Source organism: Malus domestica, chromosome 17, assembly GCF_042453785.1.
Source record: "Malus domestica chromosome 17, GDT2T_hap1".
Classification (NCBI taxonomy): Eukaryota; Viridiplantae; Streptophyta; class Magnoliopsida; order Rosales; family Rosaceae; genus Malus; species Malus domestica.
The window spans coordinates 28,842,815-28,863,171 of NC_091677.1; the positions used below are offsets into that span (position 1 = coordinate 28,842,815).

Genomic DNA, 20,357 nt, shown 5'->3' on the forward strand with positions numbered 1-20,357 from the left:
AAAAACCAAAAACTAATATATTGCCACAACAAAAACAGTTTAAGGTAGGTAAAAGTTTAAGCATCTATTGATAAAATACATAAAGCTTTTTCCTTTTATTAACTTCAAGAAAGAGTGTTGATTTTTTCATTATTTCCCTTATGTCTTACTAGCTTTATACACCACCTGAATTTAATGTTCTCTTGCCCACATAGATATATAGAGAAGAATTCTCACGAAGACTATTAGGACATATATTATCTGATAAACTGATGTTTATCCTGATGGAAATTGTGGATATAGAAGGAACCTAATGATTGCAGTGGGATCTCAGGATGAGGGAACAACTTGTTTGACATTGTCACGCAAGGCAACTTGAGATTTATCAAGCGCAACGCTATAGAGGTGATGGAGACTCCATCAAAAGAAAGTGTTTTAGTGTTATCAGCGTCCAATGGCCATCCTCTTGTAAACTCAAACGTTAAATTAATTCTCACCAATTCTTATGGATTTCGATTTTGATTTCTATTTCTATTTAAATGGGTATAAAAATAATTATACATATTGAAGTTGGTTTGTGAGGTTAGTTTAGGAAGTAAATTTGAATTTAGATATTGACAATTTAATTAATAATAATGAGTGTAAAATGAGGTTATATGAGCTAAATTTTCTCTTAATTTTTTTATGTTAAAAATTTGAGTTGAAAATTGTTATTTTACTTTATTATTTTGGTATTTACCCATACCCAAACGACGTCATTGAGCCAAACGACGTCGTTCCTCCCCTAAAAGGTAAGCGGAATAGAGCCGTTAGAAACAGCACACTCCAGAGCAGTCACATTGGCTCTTGGCCCCCAAATTCAAAAAATCAGACCGTTAGAGAGATCCTTCCCCCCTAACGTTATACTCCTCTCCGCACCCACTCAGACACACTCCAACGCTCCCTCCTCCCTCCCTCCCTCCCTCCCTCTCATTTATTCATCATTTCTTGATTAATCGGCCAAATCTTTTCTAATTCCTCATCCTCCTCTGAATCCCCACATCCCAAACAAGTTTTCGAAATCGAGGAGAAGACCAAATGACCGATCAAGAACCCAACGCACCGGCGGCGACGGCGATCATCGTCGATGAGACGTACGAGTTCTCGGCTCCACGCTTCTTCGACTTCACAAAGGACGAGAGCGACGACGATAGGCTCAAGGCCGAGCTCTGGTTCGACTGCGCTCTAGCCTATGCTCCTTCACGTACGTCGTCTTCCCTAATCCTTCTTGTCTCTTCTCTCTCCCTCTTATTATCTGACATTTTTAATTTCAGTATTGGCCTTTCGCATTTTTGTGCTTTTCATATCTTTAGACCTGTATGTTTTTTGCGTCTTCTTTGTTAGGGTTTCTCTCAAATATTTGCTTTCGATTTTAGGGGTTTTTTCTTTTCTTCTCTGAATTGCGTTGATTTCTGCAACTCTATTGGATTTTTAGGGTTTTATTTTTCTTTTCGTGGTGAATTTTGCTCCAATTCCAAGCGTTTCTTGAAATCGAAATCGACTAGGAAGCGATTGCTCTCTGGAATCTGGATGCTTGCTTTATTTTGTGGTGTTTGATTATTCGAAAATATCATTAGGTTGTGTTTGTTTCCCAGAAGATTAAGGAGTAGGAATAACAATTCGGTTTCTTTTTGTTGGAAGCAGGAACTCCAAATTGTTGAAAGCAAGATGTTCTTTTATACTTTTTAATCTTAGGCATTTAAAGTAGTTATTTGTTAAAGGGAATTAGATTTGAACTTTCCGGATTTTCGTTCTTTCTTTCCCAAATTTTCTGTAGAATTTGAATTAGGTTTGGTTTGACGTAGCAAGGGACATTCAATCTGTAGTTGTCCATTTATCACTGAAAGTGACTTTCATTTGTTCTTTTGCTTCTCTAGAATTGTAATGGGACTTGTATTTTTCTGTGCAGCCTTTATGCCTAAGATCAAGACTGGTAGATCCCTTACAATCGAGAGCATGTGTGACTTTAGTGAAGCAGAGAAAATGGAGAAGGTGGTGATCTCATTCATTCTTTCTTGCCTTTAAAACTTAGACTTGTTTATGGCTCTCTAACTCCATGGTTGTTTATGTTTTGCAGAACTTGGAATCATCATCTGACTTAAAAGCTGATGATAAGTTGTCTATGGAAACTAAGCCTCAATCAGAGATCATGCCTGCTGAAGCCTTAAAAGATGATGACAAATGTACCAGCGGAAATGGAAGGTTAGGGGGCGCTCCTCTTACTTAAAAGCTTTGTCTCAGATCTCTTGACTCGTACTAGTCGATTAGAATATAACGTTGAGCTCCAAGACCTGATTTATTACTTTCTGTTTTGCAGTGTTTTGGATACAAAATCTTCTATTAAGAAAACTGATTTAACCAACGGTAAGGAGACTAGCAAACCTATCATTCAAGTTGAAACTGTAGCTTGCACTCCAAGACATGATGACAAATGTATTAGTGGAAACGGAAGGTTAGGGGGCGGTCCTCTTAAGCTTTGTTTCAAGCCTCTTGACCCGTACTAGTCAATTAGAATATAACATTGAGCTCCACGGTTTCTCATTTATTACTTTCTATTTTGCAGTGTTTTGGGTGCAGTATCTTCTATTAAGAAAACTGATCTGACCAAGGGTAAGGAGAATAGTAAACCTATCATTCAAGATGAAAATGAAGCTTGCACTCCAAAACCACCCATGAGTTATTCCAAGAAGGGGGGAGGCCTTGCGAGTCATTCCAAGAAGCACCAAACAGCTAAAAAGATAGCGAGCATGGTTAGAAACCCCTCAGCACTGAAGCAAAAAAGTCACTTACAGTCATCCCAAACTAAAAGCATTAAACCAAATAGCGTGAAAAGGTTGGTGTATATACGTTTTTACCTGATGTATGTGTTGATTTATTCTAACAGTCATGACTGATTAGCTACATAACTTAAAACTCTAGAGAAACACATGTGAAGAATGCAACTGGAACTCCCAATTTAGGACAGGAAAATCAGGCGATAAAGCGGCAGAAATTGGACGAAGGAAGATCTAGACAGGTAAAGTTTACTCCTGTACTGTTTTATCAACTTGACTATTATTTCTAGACAACATTTACCCTAATTGTTTTCCTTTATGTCCCCTAAAATTACAGATTCTAAATCCCAAACCCCAAGCATATCCCCACAAGTCAAAACTGGGTCATGTAACTTCTTCAGCTGTTGTGCAAAAAGAGGACAGAAAACTTTATGTTAGGGAACCTGCAGCACCATTTGTTTCGACGGCCGAAATGATGAAAAGGTTCCAATCAAGTACCAGAGACTTGTCATTGCCGCATATTTCACATGTAAAGCATCTTATCTTCATCTGGCTCTTTAAGTTCTTTTTCATGTCTCATTTTATTTTTCATGTTAATGATGAAAGGTTGATGCTGTTTTTATTATTCAGATGAAACCCAAACTCACCTTGACGAGGCCTAAGGAGCCTGAATTTGAAACATCCCAGCGTGTTCGTTCAGTGAGAGTAAAGAGTACTGCTGAGCTTGAAGAAGAGATGATGGCTAAAATTCCGAAGTTTAAGGCTCGACCATTAAACAGAAAGGTAACTTGTAATTTTATACTCTTATTTCTGTTTCATTTGTGTTCTATATCAGTTGAGTTTATTGGATCTTTGTTGCTGATTATAGATTCTAGAAGCCTCATCATTGCCTGCAATACCAAGAAGTACACCCCAGCCACCGGAATTTCACGTAAGTTACTGTGGATTGGAGGTTGATAAATAGGACATACAATGTTGCAGCGGTGATAATAAGTCTCTTGTGTCTAATTGTTGCAGGAATTCCATTTGGAGACAATGGCAAGGGCCAATCAGAGTGCAGAAACATCCTCAATAGCTTCAACCGAAGTGTCCCATCAGGTATAAGACAGAATCATATTTGCTATTTCCATTCTTTGTTCTTGCTAAGCCAGCTGAGGCATCTCATTGAGATCTCTTTCTGCATTGTATGACAGAATAATCCATGGAAGCCTCGTTTAGGGTTTTTTCTTACGGAGCCTAAAACCCCTGTGCTACAAACATCATTGAGGGCTCGTCCACCCAGGGTGAAAAGTTCGTTTGAAATTGAACAGGAAGAACTCGAAAGAATCCCAAAATTCAAGGCCAAGCCTCTGAATAAGAAGGTATATGTCAAGCCTTTCAATTTCGGTTTGAGATATTCATCTTGGAAACATTAGGTACTGAACTGATTTATCTAAATGTTCATTGTTCACAGATATTTGAAAGTAAAGGAGATATGGGGGTGTTCTGTAATGCCAAGAAACATGTGACCAAACCTCGGGAATTCCATTTTGCAACAAATGAAAGGATACCACCACAATCTTCGTCTATTGTTGATCTATTTGATAAAGTAAGTGAATTGGATGTTATCAATACTACTGCATAAGTAGCAGACAAAACATCTGTACAGCTTCTCTTATACATCTTTTATTTATTTGTCAGCTGTCGTTAAACTCAGAGCCTCACCAAAAACCAGTTCCAAGAAACACAACGCCAAACCCATTCCATCTCCACACAGAGGTATGATAATTCAATTCCAAAAGCATTAGTAATTCAGTGATGCATGCCAGTCTGCTTGTAACCTGCTTATTGATTTTGTGTTTACGTAATGATCAGGAAAGAGGGGCCGAGAAAGAAAGGAAATTCATTACTGAAGTCTGGCACAAGCAATTGGAAGAAGAAAGGGCGAGGGTTCCCAAAGCTAACCCATATCCTTATACCACTGATTACCCTGTGGTACATATATTTATCAATTTGTTTTTTGAGTTCAATTACATGCAATTGGAACAAAAATGGTGAAATGATGGTCCCTAAATCCTGTTGTTTTAAATGCAGATCCCACCCAAGCCAGAGCCCAAGCAGTGTACAAAACCGGAACCTTTCCAGCTGGAGAGTTTAGTGAGGCATGAGGAGGAATTGCAAAGGGAAATGGAAGAAAGACATCGGAAGGAGAAAGAAGAAGCTCAGATGAGAGTGTTCAAGGCACAGCCAATCTTGAAAGAGTAAGCAAACTACTTTATTCATGATTTTATTGTTTGTCTTAAAGAGATGAGGGACTGATGACCATTTGTTTTGTAATGCAGGGACCCAATTCCAGTTCCCGAAAAAGAACGCAAGCCTCTCACCCAAGTTCAAGAGTTCAATCTCCATGCTGATCATCGAGCTGTTGAAAGAGCAGAATTTGATCACAAAGTTAGGGAGAAAGAGATGATGTATAAGAGATATAGAGAAGAGAGCGAGGCAGCAAGAATGGTAAGCATCATGCTTTTTTATACGTACTTTTTGCTGCATAGTTTTTGGGAACTTGCATGATTTAAACTGACATATACTCCGAAACGTTGTCATCTGCAGGTGGAAGAAGAGAAGGCACTGAAACAACTCAGAAGGACATTGGTACCCCATGCAAGGCCAGTGCCCAATTTTGACCATCCTTTCCTTCCCCCAAAGTAAGGAATTGTAAATATTCCAAATTGCATTTTAATTGCTGCATTATTTCCATGACTGGTTGATTAAATGGTGTATTTCATGACATAATAGGTGTCCTAAGGAAGCAACAAAACCGAAATCACCATATCTACGTGTGCTCCAACGGAAAGAAAGGCGAAAAATGGTGATCAACTCTGCAGTTTCCAGCGCAGCGGCACAGATGCGATGATTGTTTCCCTTTCCCTATGCTGTGGTGTTTGTTCAAGAACTCTTGAACCCGTACAAGGGCCATTCGAGTACAATGTAATCCAATTCTTGTATCAATGTAATCCAATGAGTAATTCTTTCAATGTTACTTGTGTAATTTCTTTTACTGATCAATGTAAAACCTCAAAATTTCTCCACCTCCTTCATCAAAGATTTCTAGAATCAGAATCGGCGGCCGTCCCTTCGTTGTCTACGTCCTTTGATTGCTTCGTGTTTAGTTTTACTAACAACTTTGTTGCTTCAGAAGCTTCTTTTAGGTTGTGTTTAGTGTTATTGCTGTTGAGGGTTCGATTTCGGTTTTGATGATCATGTTGTATCTCGGCTTCATTTCGCACGTCCAACCCAAATACGAAATTTTTTAGTCCTTAGGATGCTGGCAAAGTGCCAGCACATTACGTGTCATAATATAAGTGGTTGGATACTTGAAAAAAAAATTCAACCACTTGTATTATGACATTTAGTGTGCGGGAAGTGTTCTCGGCACACTGAAAATGACATAGACTTATGGCCGAATGGATTGAAGAGGAAATGGACGGTTGAAAGACAAAAGAACACAGTGAAAATTTGCAGAATTGGCCTCCGACTTAGATTTAGGCCCATGATACCTTTTCGGAATGCAAACAACACCATGGTTCAAGGTCACTACTTTTCCGTGACATAAGATGATATTTAGCCATCCGAAGCCATTTCAACCTCCAAACCGCAATTTTAGCTTCTGTAATAAAAATCGGAGCTTTCAATTTCCATCCAATAAATGTCATTAATTATGTTTTAATTTTCTAAACTTTTGAGTTGTCGAATGAAGTTGTAAATGACTTATCATTATAGTCAACTCATCAATTAATCAAATTATCTTTTGGAATTTCTATCAAACTGGTGGATTCACAACTTTGGTCTTGAAGGATTTACGTTTGTAATCCTTTTGCTTCGTGATGCGTCAGAAAAATTTCTCCTCAGGAACGAAACACGTTCATCCTGCTTCACCACCACCAATTCCGTGTTTCTGTTTCGCATTGGGAGCAGTTATCCGAGGAAGAAACAAGAGTCCAGGTTTTCATCAACCTCCGTCAACGTGGAACACAGAATTCTGCTTCACAGGAAGCCCTTAAAACTTGACCGGGCTTCTAAGAACTGTTAAATAAAGGATGGCTTAAAATAAATAACAATGCAAACAAGTGTTTTACGAAATCAAGAATACAACAAACAACGTCTCAACCGGGGATCAATGCATCCCGGTATCTATCTTCGACTGCATTTACAGTAACTCTCATGTCAACAGCGAATACAACAATTTTCTCGTCCGCATTCATTTGGCAGGTTCAAGATTTCATTCCTAACTAATCTCCTTCCGCCTGTATGCGAGAATCTGAAAAGAAGTAGAAGATAGTAATTTAGTACGATCATAAAGAATGATCGCCTGCCAGACCATCGTAATGGTATTTCATGTTGTCAGTTCATAGATGGGACTGCATATTCATACACGAATAGCGAAATCAACAGTCTTCATTCACAGTTTTACAGCATAATACGCGATTCTCTAGCAAGAGAAAACTACTAATACCGTCATTACTAACAAACTAACGCAGTCAAGTAGTACTCCACACAGTTCAAAATAGTCAAATATAATGCAAAAATGGATGTCGGAGTGTTCTTTGTGGTTAAATCTGAGAGGAAAATTCAACCAGCGAATTCATTTTGTTACTTGATCAAACGCGTACTATTGTAAAGTTTGACAAAATCTTGGGGATCTCTGTCATTCGCAACCAGTGCAAACATTTTAGCTTGTAGATAGTGAAAAGTAGAGATCTTAAAAGAGCTTGTCTACTCACCAAATGGTCCCTGCTGGAAGTGCAATTGGCTCTGATCCTTCCCAAAGTTTCTTCTTCTTGCAGAATTTGCAGTTCATATCTACATGGATCTGTTAAAAATAGCACAGAATCCGGATCATCAATTAAGGGCACCAGGTTTAGGTTCAATTTCTCGTCATTGGAACTGGGAGGCCCTTTAACTGCCAATAATTCAACTTCCTCAGCCCTCAAAGGCGTCTGGTGAGATACATACTGTACAGAAAATATGCATGTAAAAATTACACAGGCACCAGAGATATTGTGTAATGTAGAACAAAACCAAAGAAAGAAGAGGGGTAAACTAACATTTCCGCATTGAACAAAAGATCCTACCAAATTTAAGGCTAGTCAGAGTTTCAAATGAATCAGGTCTATATTCTTTATCAATTGTATGCAAACAAATATTCTGGCACAAGATGAGGAAAAGAGGCATGACAAGCAAGTTTCACAGACGACGTTATTACTCTCATCCAAACAAGAATAAGAACAAATTATGCATACTACATACTCAAAGGAAGTCTAACAAATGAAGTTTACATCTTTAGAAGTTTAAGGTTAGTAATATTAGGAGAATAATCTTACTTCACACAGGTGCTTCACTGACAAACTCGGCCGACAGGAAAGGTGTGGCCGCTGTAAACTTGGTGTACAACTTGTATCCAAAGAAATAAGCATGAGATGAACATCTAACTGCAGAAAAGAATTATTTCATCAAAGCGGATACAAAATGACGAAAACAGAAAGCACTACCATTTCTAATTTGGTCACTGTGGTGCTCAAAGAAGTATCTCATTCCATCTGCCCCCGAGAAACTAAAACTCAGCAAGAGTACTCCCTGGGTGGCTCATGGAATTAATGCACTTACTAATGACCAAACATATAGTCCAGCAGTGTTTCTCTATACCTCATCATTGTTTTCCTCTAAGCTCTGGAGATAATCAACCAACTTTGATATGCGAGTACTCTCAGAATTCTTGCTTTTGCAACCACTAGCAATGCCACGCCGTGTGTGACTCCGAGCACTAGCCCGCCCCCAAACAAGCATTTCAGAGCTCCAGACAACACCAGGTGAAATTCTGCGGTTCTCTCGTTTCCCTTCTACATTATTTTCAGCGCATCCTCCACTTGAATTGGCCAGAGATGAAGTAGGCTGAGAGGATCCAAATCCTGCCCGTCTTCTCAGCTGTCTTGGCCTAAGTTTAGTACACCGGTCATCAGTGGAAGATGAAATGTTGCCCTTGGTATTATTGTCATTGTCATTATCATCCTCAGCGGCTCGAGAGTTCCGTTTACTTAAAACAGAACTCTGATTATTGGGCCGCGGTCTCATAGGAATTGAATCTGATATATCTTTTCCAGATGTGAGTCTCTTAGTTAAAGCTTCTGATTGTTGTTCAATAACTTTGGCAATTGATGCTTGGATCTGTATTAAGGCATTAATATGGCACCAGGAACAAAGTTGTCAGTAAGCACCTGTTTACAAAACCAAAAACCAAAAAACAAACAACAAGAAGAAAAATAAGGTAAGGTCATTTCGACTTTTCTCCATTTCCTTGTTCCTTGGCTTTCTTTGGGCGAGGGTTCGGCTTGATAGTTTGAAGAGAAATTCTCACTGATGAAACCACATACTATTTACAGGACTGGAGAACATATTTCTTGAGTAGTGGCATGTCCCAAGAAAGATTATACGCGGTACTTCATGATTGAAATTGTCAGCGAAGAAAACACCACCATCCAAATCTTAGGAAGAAATTTTTTACCCAAAAATGAAACTAACCTGCTCGTTTCGAGTCCTCTCCTCCTGATGGAAAGACAATTCCTGAAACCATGCTGCAAATTTAATTCTCCGTTTGCAAAAACATTATTAGACTAGAGTCATCTATATGAAGTCAAAAGTTCATTGTAACGACACTAATTTGAAGTATCCTCTCTATTTTCTGTGTGTCAAAGTGCTACCAAACATAAAAAACAACAGCTAAATTTATACCTCCTCCTCATACTTCTCAATATCCGGATATAAAGCTGCTATTAGGGCATCACACTTTGGATCGTCTCTCAATGAACGCCGACTTGCACAGTGTGCACGACAAGCAGGACACTCGTTGTTCCTGAAATTATATATCAAGCTAAATAAATAAACTTGATTGGTTCTCAACTCGTATTCTAATATATTTTTCATTCTATTAATCAGAAAATCAAATGCCACTGTTACAAAAAATAATAAAAAGTTAAGAGGGAAAGAGCTCAACATTACATACCCCAATCGCATTGACTTGTCGATACATTCCCTGCAAAACCTGTGTAGTCATCCCATTACAGTACGTGTTTTCTTCATAATTCCTGTCCAGGAGAAGAAATTTATCAATGTTTGTTTACGAGACTGATACCCCATTATGGATAGCACAGGCGGAGTTAAATGTAAGCAAGCAACAAGAGAAGAAAATAGAAGCAGAATCACAGTTTTCTTCTTTAAAAGATCACGATAACATAGTAATTTACCAGAACCACTACAAAAATAACACTTTTAGAGAAGTTGAGGTCACTCGTATTGATCCTCTGGACATATTTCACAACAAATATTATTAGTGAAGATGCTGGCTAGGTGGAAAGTGAGGTCCAGAAAGCTTGGGAATAATCGAACTTGAATACCTTTACCACCTTTTCTTTGGAATGAATCAATAGTCATAGTTTCAAGGTTCTAATCAGCCAAGCAACGGCACAAGTATGTGTGTGCTTTCTACACACTTGAGCTCCCATTCTTCCACATCAATATATCTTTTATTATTTAGATCTTAGAAACTATTCATTACTTAATAGTTTTCCTACGAGTCGCTAAAGCTATCTTTATTTCTAAAATGTGGGACGCCACTGAGTACCGAAGGTTTCATAAACCAAGAAAAATGAGGTGTAATGTAAGGAGGCAGGTTTCCCATTATCTGTCAACAAGTCATTGCTAAACCATAGATCACCGAGTTTTTCTCACTTCTTCAACTCAATCACACCCTACTTAGCCTTCCCCTTGTTCACTTATAGGCTAAATCAAATACTGATAGTTGGTTTTGGTATTAGATAGCCCTTGTTTCCAGATCCAGATTACTCTTGGCCCGAAAATATCGTGGTTGACAAATTGAACGATATATGGAGCCAACCAAATTATTCAAATTGCAGTCCCTAAATAGTTTGCCCCAAAGGATACCACATTGCATTTTATAGAGTGAAGACAGTGGTGGAACTACAAAGGACACTATAACAATTGGCAGTTAACTACTTAATTATAGGCAACTCAATCTCTACATCACTGAGAATCCATGCCAAAAAATGCGGGCATGCAATGCAACAACAAGAACTGAAATGCATAGCAAAATTAGCAGTTAACCACCATTGAAATGAAAAGTGAATTAATAATTTTGTTATGTGTATATGTGTGTGTATTACATCATAGTGCAATAAACCTTAAAGCAAGCAACACTCATGTTTTCTGGGCAGAAACAAAAGAGAAAAAAGATATGTACGCCACGAGGGGGAAATCTTCATCAGTTGAGTCCAGTGAGTGAACACATAGCAATTTTAAGTTTAAAGCATTGCATTTCATTCAAACTCAAAAGGTTGAGAAGCAGAAGTTACCGAGACATATTGGACAGTGTACGTCTTTACGGAGTTCTTGCAGTTGTATGAATATCAATCTGCAAGGGCACAAGAAGTACGTGGAATCGTTTCTCAAAAATATAGAGAAGGTGCAAAATTTCAAAGCATATATAGCACTAGTTGGACGATACACAATAACAGTTTGCACTACTGGAAAATAGAAAATCGGAAAACTAGCCCCTGCCCTGTCGAATTTTAATATATCGACGCATACAAGCACAAAACAAGGCTCAGATCCCAACATGCAACAATCACTCGACCATTATATTAAGCAGAACCACAACTTGGTAATAGCTAATTTGACAACCGACGACGATCCAACATTATCGAAACCAACTTTCATCTTTTACTATAGACGTCGAAAACCGATCATCATTCAACCCATGGAGCTTTCATAAACTGCTTGAAAATGGTGATAAAATCAACATGAATCTACAACTAGCTAGTACTATCCACATAAGATATTTAAGTACGACAGAGAATAAAGTAGATAGAGAGAGTACTCGGGAATCTCTTGAGAAGTTGAAGATGCGCCTCCATCAGAATCTGAAGTGTAAAAAATAAAAAATAAAAAAACCAAGAAAACTTGTTAAGTTAGTCAGTCGAGAACCAAAAGAGTGTTGATTATTGACTCAAACATGTAGTCAAAGTCCAAATCTTTGGGCTACTTTTGTGGTCAAAATTGTTGGATGGCATGCTACATGTGGGAAACCAAAATTGGATGCACTTATGCCTAATTCTTTTTGACTTGATGTTAGGCCTTTGGCCATTGATGTCTTTGAGAAGCTTTTCTTTGGCTATAAAAGGAGAGCAAGGTGTAGCTCATAAGCATGGAGAAGTAGAGAAGAACAAGGAAGAGAGAAAAATAGCAAGAAGCCATTTGGCATAGAGAAGAATTTTCTCAAATTGTCTTGTTTTGTATTTTTGGTTTTCTCTTCCTATTGTAAGTGTGAGAGCTTGGGGTTATTTGGGTCTTTGGGAAATTGAGTGATAAACACTATTGTATGTTCTCATTGATTATAGTGGAATACTCCGTCGTCTCCAAACTGGATGTAGGCATTGCCGAACCAGTATAAATCTTGGTGTTCTTGTTGGTGTTGTTTTTATTCTGTTCTGTCTTACTATTCACTTACAGTCGTACGCCGCTTCCGCACAACAAGTGGTACCAGAGCCCAGTTCCGTGAATAGTGTTGGCGCTACAGTTCAATGAACAGTGAACTGCTACAATATCTGTGAACAGTATTGTACCTGTGAACAATGCCGTATTTGTGAACAGTACCGAGTAGATGGCTGGAGATAAAGATGAATCTGTAAGGAAGGAGTCAGCATCGTCTTCGTCTTCATCCAATAGACATCCAACCACTACTACAAGGTTAGAGGTTGATAAATTCAATGGCTCTAATAATTTTGGTATGTGGCAATGTGAAGTTATGGATGTGTTGTATCAACAAGAGTTGGATATGGTTCTGGAAGATAAACCAGAAGATATTGATGACAAGCAGTGGACGCGAATTAATCTTCATGCTTGTGCTGCTATTCGATCGTTCCTTGATAAGGAGTTGAAATACCCGTATATGAAGGAAACTTCTGCTAAGGAGTTATGGACGAAATTGGAGGAGAAGTATATGACCAAGAGCGCAGAAAATCGTCTCTTCTTGAAGAAGCGACTCTTCCGATTTCAGTATCGTCCAGGTATCTCTATGCACGAACACCTCAATGATTATAATAAAATACTTGCTGATTTAGCAAACCTTGATGTGAAAATTCCTGACGAGGACAAGGCACTATGTTTGTTAAATTCATTGCCTGATGATTATGATCATTTGACAACTACTCTGTTGTATGGAAAATCCGAGGTGAAACTTGATGAGGTGTCTGCGGCATTGGTGAATCATGAGTGTCGTAAGAAGGAATTGAAGACTCACAATTCACAAACCGAGGCATTTGTTGCAAGGGGTCGAACAGAGGAAAGAAAATCTGGGAAGCGGGGAAAATCTCGTTCAAAGTCACGAGGGAAGTTTCCTGCTAAAGATGAATGTGCTTTTTGTCGCCAAAAGGGTCATTGGAAGAAAGACTGCCCCAAATTGAAGAACAAAGAGAAGGAGAAAGCGGGTTCTGAAGCAAATATTGCAAAATCTGGAGATGATGATTTCGAGTTTGCTTTGGCTAGTTCATATGCTGATGGTCACTCCAATGAGTGGATTTTGGATTCAGGTTGCACCTATCATATGTGTCCCATTCGGGAATGGTTTTCTAATTTCGAGGAGCTGGATGGTGGAGTTGTTTTGATGGGTAATAATAATGCCTGCAAAACACAAGGGATAGGCAAAATCTGTTTGAAGATGCATGATGGAACAGTCAGAGAATTAAGTGATGTTCGGTATGTACCGGATATGAAGAAAAATCTTATCTCACTGGGTGCATTGGAATCCAAGGGTCTCAAGATCACCATGGAGGGTGGAGTTCTTAAAGCTGTGTACGGGGCACTGGTGGTGATGAAAGGTACAAGACGAAATAACTTGTATTTCTTGCAGGGGAATACAGTTATTGGTGGAGCAGCTGTCACCGAAGCTGCTGACGCAGATAGCACAGACACCACGAGGTTATGGCATATGCGTCTTGGGCATGCTGGTGAAAAAGCGTTGCAAGGATTGGTGAAGCAAGGCTTATTGAAAGGTGCAAAGGCATGCAAATTGGAATTCTGTGAGCATTGTGTGTTGGGTAAGCAAACTAGAGTAAAATTTGGCACTGCTATTCACCACACTAAGGGCATTCTTGATTATGTTCACACTGATGTTTGGGGACCTTCCAAGAATGCATCTTGGGGAGGTAGCCATTATTTTGTCTCCTTTGTTGATGACTTCTCTAGAAGAATATGGGTGTACACCATGAAGCGTAAAGATGAAGTCTTGAAGATATTCCTGAAGTGGAAAAAGATGATTGAAACGCAAAGCGGTCGAAAGATCAAGACTCTCAGATCAGACAATGGGGGTGAATATAAGTCTGATCCTTTCTTGAAAGTTTGTCAAGATGAGGGTATTGTGAGGCACTTCACGGTTAGGGAGACACCGCAACAGAATGGGGTGGCGGAGCGCATGAACCGTACTTTACTTGAGAAAGTTCGGTGTATGTTGTCTAATGCTGGATTAGGCAAGGCATTTTGGGCTGAGGCAATTACTTATGCAAGCCATCTCATTAATCGATTGCCAGCTGTTGCGAACGAGGGCAAAACGCCTATGGAGGTATGGTCTGGTAAACCTTGTACAGATTACAAGTTTTTACACATATTTGGTTGTCCTGCTTACTATCGTGTCAGAGAAAGCAAGTTGGATCCAAGAGCAAAGAAAGCTCTATTTATGGGCTTTAGCACTGGCGTTAAGGGATACCGACTCTGGTGTCCAGATGAGAAGAAATTTGTTGTAAGCAGAGATGTGACTTTTGATGAGGCTGCTATGATTAATCAGAACAAGCATGAAGGTGAAACTGAAGCGACCGAGACCATGAGTAGCTCAAAGCAGGTGGAGTTACTGAAGACTCCAGTTGTTCCAGTAAGGTCTGATGTTTCAAACACTAGTCCTACAGTTAATTCTGATGATGAGGACGAGGATGATGAAGAGGAGGCACCTACCCAAGAGCCTCCACAGCAACAAGACTATATTGCAACCAGAAGATCGAGAAGGGAAATCCGAAAGCCTGCTCGATTTACTGATATTGTGGCATATGCACTTCCCGTTATTGAAGATGATATTCCATCCGCCTACAAAGAAGCTGTCGTGAGTTCAGAGTGCGAGTTGTGGAAGAAATCTATGGATGAGGAGATGAAATCTCTTCATAAAAATAAGACTTGGAAGCTGGTTCAGTTACCAAAGGGGAAGAAAGCAATTGGTTGTAAATGGGTGTATGCCAAAAAGATGGAATCTTTGGGAAAAGACAATGTAAGATTCAAAGCCAGATTGGTAGCTAAAGGCTACGCTCAGAAGGAAGGCATTGACTACAATGAGGTATTTTCTCCTGTAGTAAAACATTCTTCTATTCGTATTCTGTTGGCTTTGGTTGTGCAGTTTGACCTTGAGTTGGCTCAACTTGATGTCAAGACTGCGTTCTTACATGGTGATTTGGAGGAAGAGATTTATATGTCTCAACCAGAAGGTTTTAAGGTTGCTGGAAAGGAAAATTGGGTTTGCAAATTGGAAAAATCATTGTATGGCTTGAAGCAGTCTCCAAGACAATGGTACAAGCGATTTGATAGATTTATGATCGGGCAGAAGTACACAAGAAGTCACTATGACCATTGTGTATACTTTCGCAAACTACAAGATGGAACCTTCATTTATCTGCTTTTATATGTTGATGATATGCTTATAGCATGTAAGAGCAAAGTGGAGATTACAAGGTTGAAGACTCAACTAAGTAATGAATTTGAGATGAAGGACTTGGGAGAAGCTCGGAAGATACTAGGTATGGAAATTGAAAGAGATAGAGCGAAGGGCAAGATTAGTCTGTGTCAGAAGCAGTATTTGAAGAAGGTACTACAACGTTTCAGGATGAATGAAAATTCAAAACCGGTTAGTACACCTCTTGCCTCTCATTTCAAACTTAGCGCTTCTATGTCTCCTAAAACTGTTAAAGAGAGTCAGTACATGGCTCAAATTCCTTATGCAAATGTTGTTGGTAGTTTGATGTATGCTATGGTGTGTACTAGGCCTGATATTTCACAAGCTGTTAGCATTGTCAGTAGATATATGCATAATCCAGGAAAAGGGCATTGGCAAGCTGTGAAATGGATTCTACGGTATATTCTGGGTACTGTGGATGTTGGTTTATTGTTCCAGCAGGATAAAGTTACTGGTAAATGTGTTGTTGGATATGTGGATTCTGATTACGCAGGTGATTTGGACAAGCGTAGGTCCACTACTGGTTTTGTATTCTCTATTGCTGGAGGTCCAGTAAGTTGGAGGTCGATTCTGCAATCTACAGTTGCTTTGTCGACTACTGAGGCAGAATACATGGCTGTGACAGAAGCTATAAAGGAAGCCATCTGGCTTCAAGGGTTGCTTGATGACTTAGGGGTTCAACAAGACCATGTGGATGTTTATTGCGACAGTCAGAGTGCTATACATTTAGCAAAGAATCAAGTTCATCATGCACGTACGAAACACATTGACGTGAGGTTCCATTTTGTTCGTGAGGTTATTGACGAGGGAGATATTCTTCTTCAGAAGATTGGGACCGCTGACAATCCTGCGGATATGTTAACGAAGCCAGTTTCGTTGCACAAGTTTAAGCACTGCTTAGACTTGATTGGCGTTTGTAAAATTTGTTGATTGCCCCATGGGGGATTGGGAGATGACTATTTGGAGTTCTACTTAGAGGGTTTGAGTCAAGGTGGAGATTGTTGATTATTGACTCAAACATGTAGTCAAAGTCCAAATCTTTGGGCTACTTTTGTGGTCAAAATTGTTGGATGGCATGCTACATGTGGGAAACCAAAATTGGATGCACTTATGCCTAATTCTTTTTGACTTGATGTTAGGCCTTTGGCCATTGATGTCTTTGAGAAGCTTTTCTTTGGCTATAAAAGGAGAGCAAGGTGTAGCTCATAAGCATGGAGAAGTAGAGAAGAACAAGGAAGAGAGAAAAATAGCAAGAAGCCATTTGGCATAGAGAAGAATTTTCTCAAATTGTCTTGTTTTGTATTTTTGGTTTTCTCTTCCTATTGTAAGTGTGAGAGCTTGGGGTTATTTGGGTCTTTGGGAAATTGAGTGATAAACACTATTGTATGTTCTCATTGATTATAGTGGAATACTCCGTCGTCTCCAAACTGGATGTAGGCATTGCCGAACCAGTATAAATCTTGGTGTTCTTGTTGGTGTTGTTTTTATTCTGTTCTGTCTTACTATTCACTTACAGTCGTACGCCGCTTCCGCACAACAAAGAGGACCCATATGAAGAAAACCATATAAAGAGCAGAGAATATGGGATGGGAGAGAGAGAGAGATGATACGTAACCGGCATCATCTTCGTCATCTTCTTCTTGTTCTACTGCTGCTTGTTCTTCTTCTTCTTCCTCTTCTTGGTCTAGGAGTTGGTGTTCATCTTGCAGTCGAGATTGCTTGGGTCGTTGCCGTTGGTGGTGGCGATGTTCTACATCATCGCTGAGCTGCTCTGCTGTCGAACGCTTCTGTGAAGGCATTGATGTATTCTATTTCGTACAAAACAAAGAGAAAACACACACACACACACAGATCGATGGAAACACAGAGAGAGAGAGAGAGAGAGATCGGTCGGTGGCTGTGTCTGTGAAAACGTTTCTCTCTCTGTATCTCACTGCCCGCCTAATAAGAAAGAAGAAGAAGAAGAAGAAGGCGACGAGGACTTACATGGAGAGATATTTACAATTACCCAATACACAAGCCGCTGGTCCAAGCATCATAATATAAGTGGAAAGAGTATATATTTTTTCGTGTCTTTTTCATTTGATATGATAAGTGGGTATCGATTTGTGTACTAGGTACAGAAAAAAATTCTCACTTGCATAGAATGCATTAACTGCTACCTTCATTGTTATTGTGACGTCCGTTTGATAAAACAGTAACATGTGTAAGTTTTTAGTACATGGTATTATAATATTTTATCAAGACATCACATGATAGTAAACTCATTCTATGTAAATTGCTCTATTGAAGGCGATGTTGAGCTAGTAATAATGTGGTTCAAATTCGTGAAAATCGAACCTAAGACCTCTTACTTACAAGTGAAGATGAATACCACTAAACCATAGTACTAAGTGGCAAAACAAACAAATTGATATTAAATAAATAAAACAACATATTGTGGAGCCAAAAATAATCACAAGGCGATACATGGATTTTTGACAAAAAAGACAAAACTACCCTTGGGGCATACCGGGATTCCTACGCGCAAGCAGCGGGCAATTATCCCTCAACCAAGTCAAAAGTGCCCACAATAGGTATCAACTTAAAACCTAATTTATTCATATATTTCTATTTCATTATTTAGCTAATCAATTAGCTAAATACTATACTTATTCCATAATTCCTAAAACATTCCTTCTAAAATAATGATAAATAGCTAATTAATGGGTTAATTAGCTAATTATTCCCTTAATTAGCATTTAGACCTTTCACTTTACCCTAACTCCCACAAAAGGGCCGGCTATCCCCATTTCAAAACCTCATCCATCACCTTTTCTACCTTTTTCACCATTTCTTCCTTTTTATTAGCCAATAAATTCCATAACCACAAAAGCATTTCCTTTTATGTTTAATTAGCCAATTAATTGGCTAATTAAACCAAAACAAAACCTAAAACCCTACTAAGTGGCTGGCCATCCTTTCCTCTCCTATAAATTGGTTCCCATTTTCACCAAACACTAATTCCAATACTCATGCAAAAATCCCAAAATTCTCTAAACATTATTTCTCTCTAAATTCTAACTTTGGCATTGGAGGTTCTTCGGCCAAAGCCCCCCCCATTCATCGTGGGCGCGTGAGGCTTGTGGCCATAACCAAAGGTGTTATTTATTTTGTAGGTGCAATTTTGTCCAAGATCAAGGAGGAAGAAATTTGCATCCACACATATTATTAAAGTGTTCCCATGTTTCCCTTGCTTTGTGTACTGCTCTTTTTGGGAGAGATTTTTCAAAGTACAGGTATTCAAACGATTCTTCATATGTTATTGTAAAACCCCTCCCCAAAAATTTCTATGTAATTATACAACATCCCTCAAAGTTAATGCAATTTGCATTTTGACCCTTGGACACTAACCTTATTTGGATCCCTTTTGGGATTTCCTAACCCTTTTCCTCCTATCACGACTTGCCACGTGGCAAGTCCCCATCTCTTTCTCTCTTCTTCCCCCTCCCGAGTCAGCTCTCTCTTCTCTCTATCTCTCTCTCACTTTCAATTCTCTCTCCCTCTCCTTCACTCTCTACCTCTCTAGCTCTCTCACTCTCTCCGATTGCACCCACACACACCCAGGAGACACCACGACCCACAGGGACCTCCCTTCCCCTTCCCTAGTCTCGGTGGAGCTCGGTGAAGCTTAGAAGCCTAGGAAAAATCCCAGGCGTACTTGCGACCTTTTGAGCAAAATCCGGCCACTTCCCGGCCACCACTCGTCGTGAAACAGGTACCAACTCCTTCCTTTCACCTCCACCTTTATTTTAACACCTAGATCGGACCCTAGGATGTTTGGTCACCGTCAACTGGAGCTGGGAAAGCTCCGATGTTCGTTTTCCGTCGAAACCAAACCCTTTGGGCCTTGCCAAAACCCGGGCTTTAGGCTTGTTACCCCTTAAGTCCAATCCAAAATCATTTTATTAATTTTCTTTTATTTCTGTTAAAACCCAAAGGTTTTGGGCTAGGCTTTCAACCCAAGGCCCGTTAGGATAAAACCCAAACCCTTTTTCTTGTAAGCATTCGGGCCGTTTGTACCACGGGCCCTTGGCCTTAGGGCCGGGCCCTAAGCCCAATTCCTAAAGCTAAACCCAGCCAATCTAAAACCCTAACCGGCCTAACCCAAACCCTAGGACCCAACCCGGATCCAACCCTAAACCAGTCCGACCTGGTTTGACCCATTGACCCTACTTGTTGACTTTGACCTTGACCGTTGACTTTTCGGGTTTTGTCCGAAACCCCTCCTAGGCTAATTTCGACGTCCTGGACCATTTCTGACATTCGTTTTCCCAAATTAAATCGTTTGGGTATAGTTTTATCAATTGTACCCTTTATGTGCTTAGGTGCAATTAATAGCAACAATTATGTCATTCCTATTTCGTACGGCTCTACGATGACGGAATATTTGTGAGTGGACCCCTTCTAAAATGCATGTTTTATTAGTAGAAATGCATACATGAAAAGCACAATTAATGGTTACGTTTTATGAAACGTTTTATGAGTAAATTAGATTTACACTTGTGATATCTCATGCTTTACATAGAATATTTTGGAATACCATATTTTCTATTGAACCTATGTTCTTTGTAGGATATCTAATGGATGACGATATACTATTTAGAATATGTTTTTACACATTTCTTTATAGTACAGATGATGGATGACTTTATACTATGAAGATGTTTTTGAGATAAATGTACCTATGTTTGAAAAGATTATGTTCA

At 39.3% G+C, this 20,357-nt stretch overlaps 2 protein-coding genes across 2 annotated transcripts; one reads left to right on the forward strand and one right to left on the reverse strand.

Annotated features, from left to right (window-relative positions):
- The first annotated feature begins 827 nt into the window (after nucleotides 1-827).
- Nucleotides 828-5,891, forward strand: LOC103405645 (protein TPX2-like). The gene is made up of 18 exons (XM_029097797.2): nucleotides 828-1,222; nucleotides 1,928-2,010; nucleotides 2,096-2,220; nucleotides 2,336-2,470; nucleotides 2,582-2,851; nucleotides 2,938-3,034; nucleotides 3,130-3,321; nucleotides 3,423-3,575; nucleotides 3,661-3,723; nucleotides 3,810-3,890; nucleotides 3,986-4,153; nucleotides 4,246-4,380; nucleotides 4,473-4,550; nucleotides 4,647-4,766; nucleotides 4,866-5,032; nucleotides 5,114-5,282; nucleotides 5,382-5,476; nucleotides 5,568-5,891. The coding sequence occupies exons 1-18, from the start codon at nucleotides 1,057-1,059 to the stop codon at nucleotides 5,683-5,685; spliced, it is 2,415 nt and encodes an 804-aa protein (XP_028953630.2). The 5' UTR covers nucleotides 828-1,056; the 3' UTR covers nucleotides 5,686-5,891.
- Nucleotides 5,892-6,869: 978 nt separating this feature from the next.
- Nucleotides 6,870-11,253, reverse strand: LOC103417390 (putative E3 ubiquitin-protein ligase RING1a). The gene is made up of 8 exons (XM_029096860.2): nucleotides 11,195-11,253; nucleotides 9,829-9,910; nucleotides 9,558-9,678; nucleotides 9,348-9,389; nucleotides 8,475-8,993; nucleotides 8,153-8,260; nucleotides 7,553-7,783; nucleotides 6,870-7,089 (listed from the first exon to the last, which is right to left on the reverse strand). The coding sequence occupies exons 2-8, from the start codon at nucleotides 9,837-9,839 to the stop codon at nucleotides 7,057-7,059; spliced, it is 1,065 nt and encodes a 354-aa protein (XP_028952693.2). The 5' UTR covers nucleotides 9,840-9,910; nucleotides 11,195-11,253; the 3' UTR covers nucleotides 6,870-7,056.
- Between the last annotated feature and the right edge of the window lie 9,104 nt (nucleotides 11,254-20,357).